The sequence below is a fragment of the Leptopilina heterotoma genome, unplaced genomic scaffold (assembly GCF_015476425.1).
Source record: "Leptopilina heterotoma isolate Lh14 unplaced genomic scaffold, ASM1547642v1 Lhet_362, whole genome shotgun sequence".
Classification (NCBI taxonomy): domain Eukaryota; kingdom Metazoa; phylum Arthropoda; class Insecta; order Hymenoptera; family Figitidae; genus Leptopilina; species Leptopilina heterotoma.
The window spans coordinates 771,410-790,929 of record NW_025111043.1 but is presented as its reverse complement, the minus strand read 5'-3'; the positions used below and the strand labels follow the sequence as shown (position 1 = coordinate 790,929).

Sequence of the window (19,520 nt, the reverse complement as noted above, 5' to 3'; positions counted from 1 at the left end):
TAGTTGACTCGTATTCTAAATCGGCGCTCTTCACTAGCGCATTGTTGCGCAGTGTACCGATGCGCATTTCTTCCGGTTTCTCTATAGTCCATGTGTTTTTGCTGTCTGCTATACATATCCCTATATACTATTATGTGTAATGTGAATATTTAACTTAACTAACAATTTGCAGTTGAATTGCGTCTAGAAATTGACCTCGATGAAAATATATTTTCTTTTATATTTCTCGCTAATTAAAAAGTAGTTATTAGTGCAAAATCATTTCTCACAAGTTGTGAAAAATTTTGTTATTTGGTATATAAGAACAGTTTGCTTCTAAACTTAAAGTGTTATAAGTGTGCGTTTCTACGTGTAGTTATTATAAGTGCGAAAATGTGTTGGAAAATGAGTTGGTCTTAAGCGTCTAAGAGTGTAAATAAAATATCGGAACTGTGCAACGAAAAAAATGTGTTCATTCTGTACCAAATAGTGTCTAAAATTAGGGATAATTCTGAAAGAACTTGAATTTTTTGAATGCTTTTGATAGTCATAGAAAATTTAATAGACAGTTTTCTAAATTTTAGTGAACGAGTTTTATATATTGATGACAGTTTTCTAAATTTTAGCAAGCAACTCGTCACTGATTGTGACTCAAAGTATGTTATCCATTGAATGATTTTGTGTCCCGTCTCAAAGTAATATACTAGTCTATTAATGATTGACGGACTTTTTCTTTCCGTGCACTTTACCCTAAATATTAAATAGTCTCGACCCTTTGGTAAAAAATCGAAAATTATCAAAAATTTAGCTTCATTATTTTTGTGCTCTTGGAAAATACTTTACTTATTTAATAGTCTCGACTCTTTGGTAAAAAATCTAAAATTATGGAAAATTATCAAAAATCCAAAAATCCGAATTTCTTAAAATTCAACATTTTTTCCTCTCTTTTATGGCATTTAGCTTCATTATTTTTAGGCTCTTGGAAAATACTTTACTTATTTAATAGTCTCGACTCTTTGGTAAAAAATCTAAAATTATCAAAAAACCAAATTTCTTAAAATTCAACATTTTTTCCTCTCTTTTATGGGATTTAGCTTCATTATTTTCGGGCTCTTGGAAAATACTTTACTTATTTAATAGTCTCGACTCTTTGGTAAAAAATCTAAAATTATATAAAATTATCAAAAATCCGAAAAATCGAATTTCTTAAAATTCAATATTTTTTCTTCTCTTTTATGCCATTTAGCTTTGTTATTATTTGAATTTCTATTCAAGAGAAAAAATAGAAAACAGAAAAAATTTAGAAACTTTTAAAAGTTCCAGGCCTTTTCCATTATTTCCCTGATTTCCAGAAGCCTTTTAAAAATTCCATACCATTTCCATGATTTCCAGATTCTGTAGGAACCCTGTTATTGTTTACTATTATATTTATTATTTTTTATTTATTTATTATTGTTATTATATCTATTATTATTTATTATTATACTTACTTTTTAAAAATATTATTATGGAAAATTATTAAAACAATAAAAGGAAAATTTTTTATGAAAAAATTATTAAACAAATAAAATTTCTAAACAAAAAAGAGTAAATAATAAAAAATTATGAAATGTATAATTTTTTTAGAAATAAACTATAGTTGATAAATAATAAAAAAAAAATTATCCATTTCATAATTTTTTATTATTTACTTTTTTTTTTGTTTAGTAATTTTATTTGTTTAATAATTTTTTCATAAAAAATTTCCCTTTATTGTTTTAATAATTTTCCATAATAATATTTTTAAAAAGTAAGTATAATAATAAATAATAATAGATATAATAACAATAATAAATAAGTAAACAAATAATAAATATAATAGTAAACAATATGAGTAATTGACATTTAATATTTTTGTTCCTCACGTTCATTCCTACTGTACAACGCAAACGGAGCAACCTGTTATGGTCGGCCATGTCCAACTTCTGCCTACATATAGAGCTATCAGTTTGATATGTTTCGTAAAACGCGGATTGATATTTACGCCCATAGAAACATCTAATCGTCATAAGAAAATTTGTTTTATATTCTCTATTAAATATTATTTTTCCCTAAATCGCCCTTTTTTTCATTTTCTGTCTGAATTTTTAAAAATTAATTATCAAAGTAAAAAATTACACCAAAAGAGGGGAAGTTTTCGACTTTGATAATTAATTTTGAAAAATTCAGACAGAAAATGAAAAAAAGGGCGATTTAAGGAAAAATAATATTTAATAGAGAATATAATTCAAACTTACTTATGACGATTAGATGTTTCTAGGAGCGTAAATATGAATCCGCGTTTTACAAAACAAAGCAACAGCTCGATGTAGGCCTTTGCCGACCATAACAGGTTGCACCATTTTTGTGTTGAAAGTATTTACGCTATGGTAATGTAGGGACGTAGATGATCAACAAAAATAATAAGTCATTACTTTTATTATTTAATATTATATAAATAATTATATTTATTTGTTTATTTATCTATTATTATTTATTATTATTCTTACTTTTTAGAAATATTATAATGGAAAAGTATAAAACAAAGTAATGTAAATTTTTTATGAAAATATTATTAAACATAATTTTTGTCATAAAATTGGATCTTTTTTATGAAAAAAGTCCTTTTTCTGAAACACGGAGGTACTCAGAATTTATTTCCAATTATGAAAACCATTTTTGTCTTGAGAAAACGACGTTGATGTTTGCAATTTTTTTCTAACAATTTTTGAAGTAGATTATTAAATTTTCGTCTTTTTTCAATACATTGCAGCTTTTTTTTTATTAAAAAAGGGCATTTTTTGACATTTATTTTTCTAAATAATTTCATATCATAATTTTTATTGATGAAAAATAGAAATACAGAAAAATTAAGATTAAATTTTGATCAGAAACTAAATAAGTAAACAAATAATTTTCCATATAGAAAAATTGAATAACAATGTTATTTTTAGAATTTTCAGTTTAAAAACAAAGATTTTTTTCAAAACAATACCCAGATAGCACGCAAGCTTCCTGCAAACTTGCAGCAAACTTGCACTGCAAGTTTTGCAAGATTTCAGTGCAAGCTTTCAGCAAGTTTGCAGCAAGCTTGAAATGTCTGGACTGCTGCAAACTTGCACTGCAAGCTTGCAGCAAGTTTGCACAGCAAGTTTGTGGAAAGTTTGCACAGCAAGCTTGCTGCAATCTTGCTGCAAAGTTGCAAATTTTTTTTATATATTCATAAAAAATTCTGCTTTTTGTACCTTTTTAAAATTTAATAAAATTAAAATTATTTGCAAAAAAAGGTAAAAAAAAACATAATTTTTTATGCATACAAAAAAATTTTGCAACTTTGCAGCAAGGTTGCAGCAAGTTTGCTGAAAGCGTTCTACAAACTTGCTGTGCAAACTTTCTGCAAGCTTGCAGTGCAAGTTTGCAGCAGTCCAGACATTTCAAGCTTGCTGCAAACTTGCAGAAAGCTTGCACTGCAATCTTGCAAAACTTGCAGTGCAAGTTTGCTGCAAGTTTGCAGCAAGCTTGCGTGCTATCTGGGTACTTCTATAGGTAATTATGAAAATCATTGATTTCATTTGGAATTCTTTTCATGGATTTAAAAACATATTTTCTACCAAATTACGCGTGTGTTTCGAAATCCACCAATTTTTAAGAAAAATGATAATTGAAAAAGGGTCAAAATATTTTCTGTCCGCTTTTATTTTATGACCGTTGAATTCCTTATAAAAAATTACTTTAAAACTAATTTTGTGGAATATTTAAATTAGATTTTTCATATACTTAAAAATATCAATAATAAAAATAACCATTAAAAATTTTTAAAATTATACATTTCATAATTTTTTATTATTTACTTTTTTTTTGTTTAGAAATTTTATTTGTTTAATAATTTTTTCATAAAAAATTTTCCTTTATTGTTTTAATACTTTTCCATAATAATATTTTAAAAAAGTAAGTAAAATAATAAATAATAATAGATATAATAACAATAATAAATAAATAAACAAATAATAAATGTAATAGTAAACAATGAGAGTATAATTGACATTTAATATTTTTGTTCCTTACGTTCATTTCTACTGTACTACGCAAATGATGCAACCTGATATAGTCGGCCATGGCTAACCTCCCATATTGAGCTGTCAGTTTGCTATGTTTTGGAAAACGCGGATTGATATTCACGCCCATAGAAACATCCAATCGTCATAAGAAAACTTGTTGAATATTCTCTATTAAATATTATTTTTCCCTAAATCGCCCTTTTTTTCATTTTCAATCTGGATTTTTTTTAATTAATTATCAAAGTCAAAAAATTTCACCAAGAGGGACGAAAAGAGGGGAAAAGAGTGGAAGTTGAGGAGAAATCGCTCGCTACGCCTATGCGTACTTTTAAATATTTCCCACCGTGCAGCGTCCTTAAGAAGATTCTTACCCATTGTATGTTGGCCTATTTTGTAAAAAGTGTCTGTGTTTAGAGAAAAAGTGGTTGAAAAATGTTTATTTACCTATTTCACGTCATTTAAATCAGTCAGTGCCGTATTTTGTCGGGCGACAATTGTAACCTTAAAATTTCACAGACCTTCCTTCACAGACCTTCGCTTTTATTTGGATATTTGAAAATAAAATTAATACTTAATTAATTAAAACGGTTTAAATCTTTTTTGTCACTGATTAACTTAAAACACAATGTACCTAATTCATATAAAAAAAATTGTGAAATTAACAAATCTCTAAATCAGAGATGTGAATTTATGGCGTTTTCTGGTATAAAGTTTGACAGAATCAAACACAACTTATCACAGTAATTGTGAATATAATGTTTAATTTAGATACACTTATATTTCATTGGACTTCAAATTAATATTATTTCAAGTTTAGAGATTAATTTTTTTCCGTGCATGTCAGCGATTGGACCTTCAACATGTGGAAGGGTAAATTTTTCCCTTTCCTCCTTGAAATTACAAGAGAAAGGGTAAAAACTTCATCCTCCGTGCAGTTGATATAGTCAAACCCGAATAGTGAAGCAATTTTTCGCGGTTTCCATTTGCGTAAATCAATATAAATTCACATTTTCTTTATGGAAATGGTGAACTAAAGTATCGAATTCGGTTACTAAACTTTGAATAACTAAAAAAATGAGAAATCCACTGAGTTTCAGTCAAAAACAAAATGTGCCTTTTTTCATGGTGATGTCATTGCGACCTTGGTACGGTCTGCGCACGCGCAGCGAGCAACAGAGTTCACGTCGCGAAAAATTAAACTGTTTGACTATGTCAACCGCACGGACGATGAAGAAGTTTTTTCTTTTTCTCTTGTAATTTCAAGGAAGAAAGGGAAAAATTTACCCTTCCACATGTTGAAGGTCCAATCGCTGACATGAGACTTCTTCATCGTCAGTGCGGTTGATATACTCAAGCAGTTTATTTTTCGCGACGCCTCAAAAATGCTATTTTACTGGTCATTTTAATTAGTTATTTTACTAATTGCTTTTTATTGCTCATAGCCAAAAATGATTTTTTTGGACAGTTTGAAACTCTAATTTTCCTTTTTTGTAGGGAAAGTGTAAAAATGTTAATTTTTGTAAGAGAAATGGCTGTTACAAAAGTGCGATTTTTGTGTTGGGTTTGTTTACCTTTTGGTTTGTTTACATTTCACACCTTGGACATACCCTTAAATGATCTTTCAAGCAAGACCTCGAAAAATGAAATCAGTTTTGATTCGTTTAGTCACAAGAGTAAAAAAAACCGTTACTAATGGCCGGTTTGCCCCACTCACCCCTATTACAAATTATGATATTTTAGAAATAAATACCTACAAAATAAAATTTCTTATAAATGTGAGGCATTTTATTTCAAAACATAAATATGTTTCCTATTTAAATAAACCAATTGAATTTTGTTACTAGCAGTTTTGAAAGAGAAATTCTTGAATTTTATGATAGTAAAAAGCTTTTTTTAAAAAAATAACGTATAGTCAAACAGAAAATTTGATTTGAATGTTAAACTTTTAAATATCTCAAAACACGTTATATCCGATTTTGATAAAATTGATGTCAAAAAAAATTGGACAAGTGCGAGTTGTACTCGCACTGCAATGGCGGGTTCCGTACACAAATATTAAAACAATACTTGCAACATTTATCGGTAATTGATAGAATTAAAATAAACAATTAAAAAAATATATTAAAATCATTTGATAAAAAAAATAACTAAAAAAATTAAAGTATTGCATATATCTAATATTGTAAACAATAATAAGCAGAGGAACAAAATTTTCAAAATTATAGTTCCTCTGCTTATTATTGTTTACAATATTAGATATACAATACTTTAATTTTTTTTAGTTATTTTTTTTATCAAATGATTTTAATATATTTTTTTAATTGTTTATTTTAATTCTATCAATTACCGATAAATGTTGCAAGTATTGTTTTAATATTTGTATACGGAACCCGCCATTGCAGTGCGAGTACAACTCGCACTTGTCCAATTTTTTTTTTTTTAGTTAAGAAATTAAAGTCAGAAAACAATCTCTCATTTATTCTCTTAAAGTTTCACTCTCTTCCTTAAAATATTTAATGCCACGTGTTTAAACTAAAAAAAATTAAAATTTTTTTTTTTTTTTTTTTTGAAAAAAAAAATTAAAAAAAAATTTTTTTTGATTTTTTTTTCAAAAAGTTTCTTAAATAAATTTTTTGTCGTCTGACTGTAATAATACACTAGGATACCAATTTTCAGCTCATTAGGTCAAATAATGTAAAAGTTAGAGAAAAAAAATTTTTTTAGTTTTTCCTTGACAACGCTATGGCCATCATTACATATCAAGTTCTCTATATTTTTCCTGTAATATTCAAGTAAAAATACACCAGCATGCAAAATTTCAGCTCTTCATGTCGAATAGTTTAGAAGTTAAGGGGGGGGGAATGGTCACTTTTTATGCATTTTTGGCCAAAAATCTTGTTATTTCCTTGACAACGCTATGACCATCACGTCCAATCACATTCGCTATATTTTTCCTGTAATCTACGAGTGAAAATACATATCTGGACCAAATTTGAGCTCTTTAGGTCAAATAGTTTAGCTGCTAGGGGGGGGACACGATTTGGCTACGGACAACAGAGTCTCACCAATAGGGTTCCGCCGTTACACCGTAGGTGTACGGAACCCTAAAAAAGAATAAATATTCTATTTTTATTCCTGTAAAAATTATCTTGGACATTTCAGTGGATTTTGAGAAATTAATTAAAATCCACAATCTTATCTATTATCAAAATCCACCTTCATATCAAATTTTTTATAAAATTACGTTAATAAAAAAAAAAAAAGCTTTTTACTATCATAAAGTTCAAGAATTTATCTTTCAAAACTGCTAGTAACAAAATTCAATTGGTTTATTTAAATAGGAAACATATTTATTTAAAAATTGCCTTAAATTGGCAATTGTTTACAAGGGGGGTCGTTTTGAAACAGAATGCCTCATTTATTCAATATTTCTCAGTGTAATTCCTAAAAATGTTTTTCTTTTAAATAATAAATGCACGTGAATAAAAGATAATTTCGATTTTAACGCAGTTCTAAGGAAATTTATTTTTGGAGAGAAAAAAAGTAACAAATTTATTTTTAAATTAAATACAGTAACACAGGGAAAAATTCTCCCAGGAGAAAAATAACAACATTTTTGTTTCTTTCACTATAAATTGTCGAAGTCAAACATGAGTCTGAAAAAATTAATAACTCAAATTTCAGAGCTTTATGTAATGAAAGATTGACTATATTTAGAAAAAAATGAGTTTTTTAATTACAAAGATCTTATAGATCAGACCTAACACCTACTCCGGGACCAGGAGGCGGACTAGTTAAGGATGTGAGTCCCCCTGCAGGTTCTGCCGCAAATCGTCCTACGTTTTGTGGCCCTGGCGGTGGTCTGTCTCCATTTTTAAGTGCGTTAATTATCGCTTTAGTACTCTCCGCGGTAAGATCCTCCTATGTATGAAGAAAATCAATTTTAGAATTAAAAACATTTTAAATTAAAAAAGTTTTCATTCAAAATAAAAGAAACTGGATCAATCCATTACACTTTACATAAAGTCGTTGCGGCATATTTTTATAAAAATCTGATACTTCGTATTAATGATTTTCAATATCTGTACAATTCATTTTTGACAATTATTTTCAAAAAATTTTTTGAATAAGCAGATTAATATGTAAATATTTCCAAAATAATAGATAACAATTACTTTTAAAACCTACCTATGAAATGTCAAAAGTCACCACATTTTAATTACATTTTTCTAAACAGTTTGTAAATATTTGAAAATTTATTACTACTTAATATTAAGTATTTGCATTTTAATCAACAAATACGTTTTTGGAAGCACATTTTTTAAAAGTGCATAAAATGAGGAAATAGCTCATTCTCCATCGACATAATTTGAGAGGATGGAAAAGAAGATGAAACTTAAATATTAAGACCAAAATTGGATTTTTTTGTTTTGCACCTGAGGAGATATAAGTGATTCAGATCAATGAAAATCATAAAAGACTGAATATTAAGATACAATTTCACATTTTTACATTTAAAAGTACTTAATATTAAGTAGTAATAAATTTTCAAATATTTACACACTGTTTAGAAAAACATAATTAAAACGTAGTGACTTTTGACATTTAATACGTAGGTTTTAAAATCAATTGTTATCTATTATTTTGGGCATGTTTACATAAAAATCTATTCACAATAGTAAATTAACCCAGTTTAAAGAAATATCATCCAAAAAATGTATACTATCTAAATTGGGGTCATTTGGGGTAAATGTAAACAGAATATATTTTTCGCCAAAAACGTAAGTTTTTTTCGTTAAACGGTGAAACTGACGGAATTCTTTTGCATGAACTTGTTACTTCACTTCCCTAGAAAAATTTTATGGGGTATAAGAAAATATTAATGAGCCTGAAATGCAAAAAACTTATTGTTTACATTTACTCCGAAATTTTGAAATTTTCCTAAAATTTGGGGTAAATGTAAACACCACTGTAGTTAAGAATTAGTCCAGAAAAACGTTATCTCAAATATACTACTGTATTAAGGGATGGAAAAACTGAAAAAAAATCGTAGTAGATTTTTAAACAGTTGATTGATAATAATGCAACACATAACATCAAAAATGAACTTTTGGAAAATATTATGCAAAATATATTATACTTGCAAATGACTCACACGAAGAAGTTATGAAAAGAAGACCCAATCTCCTTTTCTATATAATTTTACATTGCCAAAAAAGTATAGTTGTCAAATAGAACCAAATTCATTCATTTATAATTATTCTTTTAAAGTCATAATACTAAAACTGTGAACTTTGATTTCCAACCTTTTATGATTATTGGCAATTGTCAAAATAAAACTTTGACAATACTCAGAACCAATTACAGGTGAGCTAAGGTTAAAATATTGTCGTCTTATTTAATTCTAAATCCTTAACTGTTTACATTTACCCCAAACTAACTTCTTTTCATTACAACTCAACTTAAAAATTAAAAAAATTTTGAAAACAATTGTCATTAATGCGAAGTATCAGATTTTTCTAAAAATAAGACTCAACGACTTTAGGTGAAATATAATGGATTGACCCAACTTATAAACTCAGACTTCGCACTCGATAATTAGTTGTAAAAAAGTAGCAAAAAGTATCTTTCAAACTAAAAAAAGTAGTAAAAAAGTGGCTATCGAAAAATTACACTTAGGGGAGCGTGGGGGAATTGGAGCCCCTTAAGGAAAATTATTTTAAAAACCAACTTATCTTTATAATGATACATTGTTTTCGTTATTTCTTACTCATTTCGTTATTTATCTTTAATTGTGTTTAATAAGAAACTTAAAAAGAGAAAGTAAATTGGAAAAAAAAAATTTTCAAAAAAAAATACATTTTTTGCGATCACCCAATTTGTGGGGTAATGGGAGCTTTCACTTAAAAATTTAAAAAATTTCTATATTTTAGGAATATTTTTTGTTTTCTAATAGAAAAAAGTGTTAATACTTACAATGAAGCCAAAACTTTAGACTTAGAATACATTTTTTCCTAAATTATAATTGAATAAAAAATTTTTGAAAAAAAATTAAATTTTTCATTTTTCCCACCAAAAATTATTTTTTAATTAAAAGTTTTTTCATAAGGTGATATCTTTTACAATTTTGAAAGAAATAACGAAAGACGCAACATAGTAACGAAAATTCTTTGGTCTGACACTAATTCTCCCATTACCCCACAGAATTTTTACAGGACAAAATTTGAATAAAAAAATAAAAACAAACAAATTTTATTATTATTTCGATTTTTATACAAGTATACATATCTACACATATTCACCTATAATATAATGAAAAAACAGAACTAAATAATACGATTTTAACTACTTATGGTGATGTTTAGAAATATTTGGCATTTTACAACGAAAACTCAAAAAATACATTTTCCCTTGTCTTTACTAAAAATTTGTCAAGAATGTAATCGTTTGTTTTGGAATGATATAAACAAAGGTTGTAGAAGATTTTCTAGACATTGCAGCGAATTTGAAGGCTTTTAAGTGCGTAAAATTTAAAAGCTCCCATTACCCCACGCTCCCCTAACGACAAAAAAAAACTCGTTTTAAACACAAAACTGACAAAAATTCCATTTGTATATTTTATTTTCCTGACTTTTTCTTAATTTTTATCAAAAATATTTACTTCTTTCTTACCTTGCTAATAAATTGAATTCCTGCAACGAATTTTTTATTCATGAAAGAATTTAAATACCTATTTAGAAAAATAATTCAAATCAATTTTATGAAAATTTTTTAATAATTTCTTTCTTTTGACTAATTTTATGCAAATTCTAATTTAAGGTAGTTCTCCGGCTGCTACTCTTGTAAAAATTGATTTTTGATAGATTTTCTTCAAATTTTGAAAAAATGTTTCCTCGAATGCCCTTTAAATGTGGTAAAAATTTCAAAACCCTTTTTTATTTTTAACATAATCGCATGTAAAAGTGAAAGTTTGGACTTGAATAACTCAAAATATAGCATCGCAAGGGTTTTGAAATTTTTACCACATTTAAAGGGCACTTGAGGAAACGTTTTTTCAAAATTTGAAGAAAATCTATCGAAAATCAATTTTTTCAAGAGTAACAGCCGGAGAACTACCTTAAATAATGAAATTCTTGAGAAATTTGTATTATTCGTGAAAAGAATTGAATTCTTACGAAGATTTAAAAATTTTTTTAAATAATTTAGAAATTTTATGAAAATAGTAGATATTGAAAGTCATTGAATTGCGGAAAATTTTTTAAAATAATTAAATTTTACAAAGAATTCTATTAATATTTTTGAGAATAATTGAATGTCTGTGACATTTTATTAAATTTTTTTTGAAAATAATTGAATTCCTAAGAAGCATTTTATTATTTATGAAAATAATTGAATTCTTGCGAACAATTTTATTTAAATGTTTTTAAATAATTGGATTTCCAAGAAAAAATGTATTACTTTTAAAAATAATTGAATTCTTGTGATGAATACTGTTATTCATGAAAATAATTGAATTTTTCAAAGAATTTTATTAAAATGCTTCAAAATAATTGAATTTTTGGGAATAATTTTGTTATTTATTGACATAATTTAATTCTTGGGAAGAATTTTATTAAAATCTAAAAGAATAATTGAATTATTTCAAAAAAAATTAATTAAAATTAATTAGGTATGAAATCAATTATTATTGACTTCTTTCGAACAATTTTATTAAAATATTTGAAAATAATTGAATTCCTTTGAAAAATACTAATATTTTTGTTAATAATTGAAATCTTCCAAAGAATTTAAAAAAACACATTTTTTCAATATTGATTTTTTTCAAAGAATTGAAATTAAATTTTTAAGAATAATTAGGGGAGAGACTCCAGTTGTGAGACACCTCCAGTTGTGAGACAATCAATTTTTTTTAACATGCAATATTAAAAAGACGATTGGTTTATATAAAAACATTTCTTTTTATATGAGCCAACTTTTTCAAGTACGCCGAAGCGGATATATAAACTGTTTTTTTTAATTCCAACACTGTGTGTGATAATCGACTAAAAAGCGTTTTTTCAATAAATACAAAGTACTTTTTTTCCAATTTAATTAATTGGAAAAGGTAAATGAAATGCATTTTCTTTTAGTGTTTTCCTTACATTTTGTGATGCAATATTGCATTGTTCCAATCTACGGTTGAAAATAATTTAATTTTCCTTTTTCAAAATAGCGCCAATTTCTGGGTGTGAGACACAGCATATCACCAGTTGTGAGACGGTGTCAACACCCATCTGGGCAGCATAAAAAATACGACTTTGCAGGCATACTATTTAAATGTTGTTTCGATTTTTTTTCTAGTATTTTTAGGCATGTCAAGTGGAAAAAAGTCAATTGATTCAGAAGAAATCAATTTTAATGCTCTTGTTGAAGCTATTAAATTGTGTTTATTTAATAGTCATATTTTGGCGAATAAATATTATTATTTAGTATATAATAATATATATTATTAATATATTTAATTATTTCTACGAAACATAAGGTTTTATGTCAAACTTATTAAATTTTAGCAATTTTTAATAAGTGTCTCACAACTGGAGACATTTTTTTTTTTTTTGAAAAAAGCGATGTGCTCGAAAAATGTATCGTAAAATTTTTTGAGTTCATCGAAACACTATACTTTCTTTTAATAAAAGTTGCGTATTTCTGTTACCTTTCGAACGGTGTATTTTATTTACAATTTCGTTTACCCGTTTACAATTTACGGGTCAAAAATGAAACCCGTCTAACAACTGGAGACTCTCCCCTACATTTTTTCGAGCAATTCCTGTAAAATTGTATTAAAAATAATTGAAATTCTACGAAATGAATTTTATTATTTATGAAAATAATTAAATACTTGCAAAGAATTTTATTAAAATTTTCAAAAATAATTGAATACCTGAGAAGAATTTTATTATTTATGAAAAGAATTGAATTATTTCCATAAAATTTAATTGAAATTAATTATTAAATTAAGGTTTCAGTAGATGAGTGCGAAGCCTGTAAATTTGTTTTATAAAATAAAAGTTCCGGATCTGTAACAATTAATTCTTAGTTTTTAGTACATTAGAAAATAAATAATAATTTTTTTAAACTTTCTAAATTTAAATATAAATTTAGAAACAATTAATTTTAAAGAAATTGAGATTATTTTTGTGAATTTTTAATTTTGAATTGAAGATAATTTTTGTTTGCTCACATAGTAATCATCGTTAACTTGCAGCATCGGAGCATTAGCGCAAGCACCAAGACATTCAACTTCGGAGATGGTGAATAATTTATCTGACGAAGTACCACCGACTTTGCAATTTGTCGCCTCGCAAACTGCATTCAAAACCGAGTCAGAATCTCTCAACCAACATGGTGTACATGTGCAAACTTGAACGTGGTATTTTCCCATTGGCCGTCGATTGAACATGGTGTAAAATGTTGCAACCTCATAAACACGCATATTCGACACTCCAATAATTTCGGCAACTTTGTGCATCGCTGAAATTGGTAACCAACCATGTTGTCGTTGTGCCAAATCCAATAGCGGAATCATTGCACCACGTTTGTGGCCCTCGGGATAAATTTTTAACAGTGCATCGATACGTTTCTTATTCTCCGCATTGAATTCAAAGGGAATACTCGGATTGTCCTCTTCACTGTCTCTGTGCTATTTAATTTCATTTTTCATTAATTCAACTAAATCATTCAAAATAAATATTATTAGTAAAAAATAAATTAATAGTGACAATTTTTATTAATATTCTTTATTTATTTATGTTCTTCGAAATATATAAAACCTTTAATAGCATTATTGCCAAATATTAGTTAATATTGTGCAAGATTTATAAATAACAAAAAAAAGAAAGAACGTTTATTTAACCATTGTTAAATAGAAGTTGATTATTTAATTGTAAAACAATACAAAATACAAGAAATATTTTTATAAAAATGTAATATAGAAAGTAACAAAAACAGAATATACGTAAACAAGGTGTCAACATAGAAATTCTTTTCATTTAACTTACCACAAATAACTGATCAGATCCTCGTGACACTGTCGACTGAAGGCCTCGAATATTTTTTAAATTCTGTGAAAATATAATTTTTCTAAAAATACTGTTATATTTCATAAAATAATATTAATCTGAAAAATTGATTTTTTGAGGTTACATAATGTTGAAAATACTTATAATTTTTTCTCAAAGTCTTACCAGCAGACTGCAAGATTTTCGTAAAGACGTCAACATTTTGACACACACTGATTTTTACTCTTTCTCTCAGATCTTAATTATTTATTTAACTATAATTAGAAGAATAAAATCTAAATAAATTTCCTAAAACTTATACGTCAAATTTAAGGTTACAGTAGTAAATCACACATGCGCAGTTGTTCTTAAACTTCGAGAAGGAATTTCTGGTTCTATATGATGGCAACACTGTCTTATTGGCGGTTGATAAATGTTTTTTGCTGGAAATTACATATTAAATTTTATTTATTTTTGTGCTAAAAGACAAATATGAATATTCCGTGGTAAATTCTTTTTAATGATTTGTATCTTAAATTTTATATTTTTCGTTTTTATAGTTAGACTTTTTTTTCGATAATATGCGTATAAATAAAATGAATTTGAATTTGGTGTTACGAGCGACTACCATCTCGCTCGTTAACTTTCGATGTATCGATTTACGAGTTATCGAAGCGCGAAATTATAACATTAAACTATAAAGTTGAGTCTCCATGGAGACTCAACATTGCAATGTGAGAGAAGGTGCGCATCGATGTTCATAGCTATAGGTATACTAAAGTATGCTGTGGTATATCTATAGCTATGAACATCGATGCGCACCTTCTCTCACATTGGAGACTCAACTTAATAATCGTCGTATTCATTCTAGGCCTAATTCATTCTGTCCAGTCTGTCCACACCTGAAGATAGTCATGGTTATTCTTTTGTTTTTTATTCGTTTTGATAGAAAATAGAAATAAAATATAAAATAACAATTTTTTAACAAAATTTATGCTTTTGTTTTTTATATGTTTTGATAGATAATATTACATTTCTTTATTTTGTTTTTATTTTTTTTTTGATTTAATAATATTATTTTTTATTTCTCAAATAATTCAAAAATATTTTTGTTAATCTAAAAAATTATTAATATTATTATACTATTCTTTATTTCCTTTGATTCTCAAAAATTAGCATTTTGTAACAAACATTTTAGAAAATTAACAAATGTAAATCCTGTAAAATATTTTCTTTTCTTTTAATATGAAAAACTTTATTACTTAACAAAATTTTGACTTCTTCCTTGACTCTAAAGAATATTCTGATTCTCTCTAAAAATGATTAGATACTCCAAAAAATGTTCCATTACATTTATTTACGAATTTCTTTAATTCTAAAATTATTTGAAAAAATCAATTACTTCTTTTCTAAATAAATTTTAATCATTATTATTTTCCCACAGGAATAAATTATTTTTAATAATTTTTTAAAAAAGTTCTTTGAGAATTTTAAAATCCATTTGTTTACGAAATTTAAACTATTCAGAAATTCTTTAACTAAATACGAATTAAAAAATAAATACTTCAAATAATTTCAGAAAAAAATTCAATTAAACTTTTTTAAAATAATTAATTCTACAGAATTGTTAGTTATAAGTATGAAAAATACAAATTTTTAAAGAATTTGATTTGGAACCATTATAAAATTTAATTATTTTTAAAAATTCATGCTATAATGCTTTTAATATTCAATTATTATGTAAAACTTTAACTGAAATTCATTTTGAAATAAATTTTCATTAGAGAATTCAATAATTTGAATGCAAAAATAAATTGAATAATTAAAATTTCTTAAAATTTAAGTCTGATAAAGAATTTTATCAAAACATTTTTAAATTCATTTTTTGAAGGCACAAATATGAAATTTTATGCAAAGTTAGCAAAGAACTCAGGCTTCATTTTTATGGACTAAAAAAGTGTGCCAAATTGCAAGACGATTCATAAAAATTTATTCGAGTTATCGTGGCGACAAATTTTTCTACAGACAGACAGACAGACAGACAGACAGACAGACAGACAGACAGACAGACAGACAGACGGACGGACAGACACTTTTCTAAAAACCATTTTTTTGGAATCAGGGGGTCATGAAACGTAAAGATTTAGCAAAATTAGACATTGCTCAAAATCGCACAAATCCAAGACTTTCTCATTTTTGATAAGAATGTAAAAACAAATTTTACGGAAAAAATCAAAAAAAGGCAGAATTTTTAAAAAATTTGAGTTCCTTTTTGTTCCTAATTTTGTATTTTTATCTAAATTTGGCATCTAAAAGAAAAAAAGGAAGGTTTCGATATGTTTTTAATGTTTTTTCATGTTTCGGCTAATGCTTCACTCACTATAAATTTCAATTTTTTGTACTTTTTTGGAAAATTTTTTTTAAATTTGTGTAAGAGATGCAATTGTCGTTTCTAATGTTGAGGAAGGTGTATTAGCATAATATCAACTAATTTTTATTAACACGGCCCCAATAGGACAAATTTTCTACTGCAGAGAAGACTGACAAAAAGTCCAAAAAAGCAATAAATAACAAATTTAAAAAAAAAAAAAATTCATAACTTTTTTGTTTTTTGTTGTACTGAAAAGTGTCTAAAGGAAAAGTTGTTTGTTTTTGCACCAAATTTAAGGAAAAAAATAAAAAAAAATTTTTTTTTTGAAAATTGTAAAAAATACAAAATTTTGAAAATTTCAAAATTTTGTATTTTTGTTGTTTTTTGACGAAATGGGCTGCCCAACGAACTCAGGCTTCATTTTTATGGACTTAAAAAGTGTGCCAAATTGCAAGACGATTCATAAAAATTTATTCGAGTTATCGTGGCGACAAATTTTTCTACAGACAGACAGACAAGTAGATATACAGGGAGGGTTCTATCTAGAGATCCCTGCACCGACATGTTACCGACACTTTTAGCCCAGACTCAAACCACTTAGCCAAGACTCAAACCATTTGGGGGGGGTATTCAGACTGTTATGATGAGCTGGATATGACGTTATACTTCCAAGAATTTGGGGGGGGGATATTGAGCAAATTTTTCAAACCAAAACTGTTTTCAGACTGAGTCTCTCCGAACTTAACCTTCTTACTGTTTAAAAAAGTGATTTGATCAAATTGCAAGTTAGGCATTTGGCTACCTACCGTTTTACAAAAATTAAAAATTTGAAAATAAATAGATCCCATCGTTTGCCCACAATCAGACAAGGATTAAAAATTCTTAATTTAGTACCAGTTTCTTACAAAAAATTTTGAAAAAAATCGATCGATACATACATTCTTAAAAATTAAATTTTATTTTTAAAATTTAAAATTTTTTTGGTAAATTAAAAAAAAAAATTTTTTTAATATTTTTATCAAAAACTACGTGTAAAAACAAAAATTTTCATATATCGAACGTCAAATTTGATCAATTTTTGGCCGAGTTATAAGCATTTTAAAAAAAAATTTATGTAAAAAACGTGATTTTTCAAAAACCTGTATCTCTTAAATTACTTCATGAAAAAATTTGAAAAAAATCATGGAAGTTCCTTTCAACCAGCACTAAAAGAAAAAAAATATTTGAAAAAAATCGGAGATGCAAAAGTCAAAAGGTGTCCGACTTGGCGTGGAATGCCAAATATTATTATTATATTAAATTATTATTATTATATTGAATATATATAATATATATATATATTATATATAATAACAATTTTTATTTATAAAATTTTTTAGAATGTCCGCTTTAAAATATATATTTTTTCCGGAATTTTGAAAACTGTATTTTTAAAAAAAAAAGAGTTTTTCGAAAAAAAACCAAAATTTTTAATAATTTCTTCGAAACAATTCAACTATTTTTATAAATTACTAAATTTTCAAAATTTACAATAAAAAAAAGTTTCAATAATTGAAATTTCGTAAAATTTAATTGAAAATAATGAATTTTTTTCAAAGTTTTTGATAAAAATTTTTGAAAATTAACTTTAAAAGAATTTTAATTGCAAATTTCGAAAATAATTGATTTCTCAAAACTTTTAATGAAAAATCTTCAAGTGTAAATTGAAAAATGGTAATTAATGAAAATTAGCTACAAAAACAATTATATTAAAATATGTTTGATAAAAATAAGTCTTAGAATTTTTGCATTCTAATTTTTTAAAATTTAATTATATTTATAATATTTTTAAATAGAAATTTCCAAAAATTCAAATACATACAAAAAATAATAACATTAAAATTTTTTACAATTATTTTTAACATTTTAACAACATATGACTTTTTAGATTTATTAAAATTTTGGAGAAATCGCGTTTTAAAATAATTGAATTTCTTTGATGAATTTTAATAAAATTTTTAAGAATAATTACATTTTTCGGGGAATTCGACTAAAATTGTATTAAAAATAATTGAAATTCTGCGATAAGTTTTATTATTTATGAAAATAATTATTGAATATCTCCTTAAAGAAATTTGATTACTTATGAAAATAATTGAAATATTGGGAAGAAGTTTACTAAAATATTTATAAACAAATAGAATTCATGTAGAATTTTTATTATTTAATTAATTCATTCAAAATTGAAATTTTACAGAATTTCAAATTAAAACCTTTGAAATTAATCTATTTATGAAAATTGTGAAAATTGTCTAACCATTTACCAATGTCAAAAATAAAGTAAACCAAAAAAATTTCTATATTTTTTACCATGTTTAGAATCTAACAAATCATGGCCAACGAGAAAACTATACTTTAAATCTGTTTCTGTATTTTGACTATGGTCACAATATTTGAAAAAAACCATGACGAACGACAAAAATATGTTTTAAATTAGTTCAATTTTGTATCAAGTATACCGTAAAATATTTTTAAAACCGAAAGTATAGATCGTGTGAAATTTTTTTTCGTTTTTAAAGGTTTGTGTCACATCTGGTTTGCCTTAAAATGGCTAGCGAAGGGTTTCGCCTTGCAAGAGATCTTTTATTTTATGACTTTTCAAATTTCGAGTTTTTTTTCACATGGAAACTTTGTAAAATTTTTCAGATAAAAAAAAATGAAGGAAACATTTGGAAATTTCCGTCAAAAGGTACTTTAAGCGTCAGTTGCTTTTCAGAATTTGCAAGAGAAACTGAATCCACGCGTGAAAACTTTGTCACACTGAGAGACCTTTGGGTCAGCAGCAGACTTTCGATAGGCTGCTACTGACCATTTTGGTAGTTCGCTACAGGACTATACTTTTAGGCGCGTGACAGTTGATTACCTGCAAACCAATGACGTCATCCCCACTACTTCGGTGAGCTTATCACCAACATTTTGGACTGTCACGCGCCCAACATTGTATCGCAGCGCACTAAAACCATAGTGGAGCTGCTATCTCATACGTTGTTCCGCTGCAGTCCAAAAGGTCTCTCAGTG

The 19,520-nt window shown here is 26.4% G+C and overlaps 1 protein-coding gene across 1 annotated transcript; it reads right to left on the bottom strand.

Annotated features, from left to right (window-relative positions):
* Window positions 1–7,548: 7,548 nt before the first annotated feature.
* LOC122505685 (NADH dehydrogenase [ubiquinone] flavoprotein 2, mitochondrial) lies at window positions 7,549–14,459 on the bottom strand. Its single transcript, XM_043617466.1, has 4 exons — window positions 14,279–14,459; window positions 14,093–14,155; window positions 13,276–13,734; window positions 7,549–7,976 (listed from the first exon to the last, which is right to left on the bottom strand). Exons 1-4 carry the CDS (start codon window positions 14,312–14,314, stop codon window positions 7,803–7,805), a joined length of 732 nt encoding a protein of 243 aa, XP_043473401.1. The 5' UTR covers window positions 14,315–14,459; the 3' UTR covers window positions 7,549–7,802.
* Window positions 14,460–19,520: the final 5,061 nt, after the last annotated feature.

Bases quoted from the DNA above. Each gene is read 5' to 3' on its own strand.
- LOC122505685 (XM_043617466.1), bottom strand. From the start codon at position 14,314: ATGTTGACGTCTTTACGAAAATCTTGCAGTCTGCTG. The intron at 14,156-14,278 runs GTAAGACTTTGA...ATATTTTCACAG, and splicing joins GAAAATCTTGCAGTCTGCTG to AATTTAAAAAATATTCGAGG. The intron at 13,735-14,092 runs GTAAGTTAAATG...GAAATTAAATAG, and splicing joins GATCTGATCAGTTATTTGTG to CACAGAGACAGTGAAGAGGA.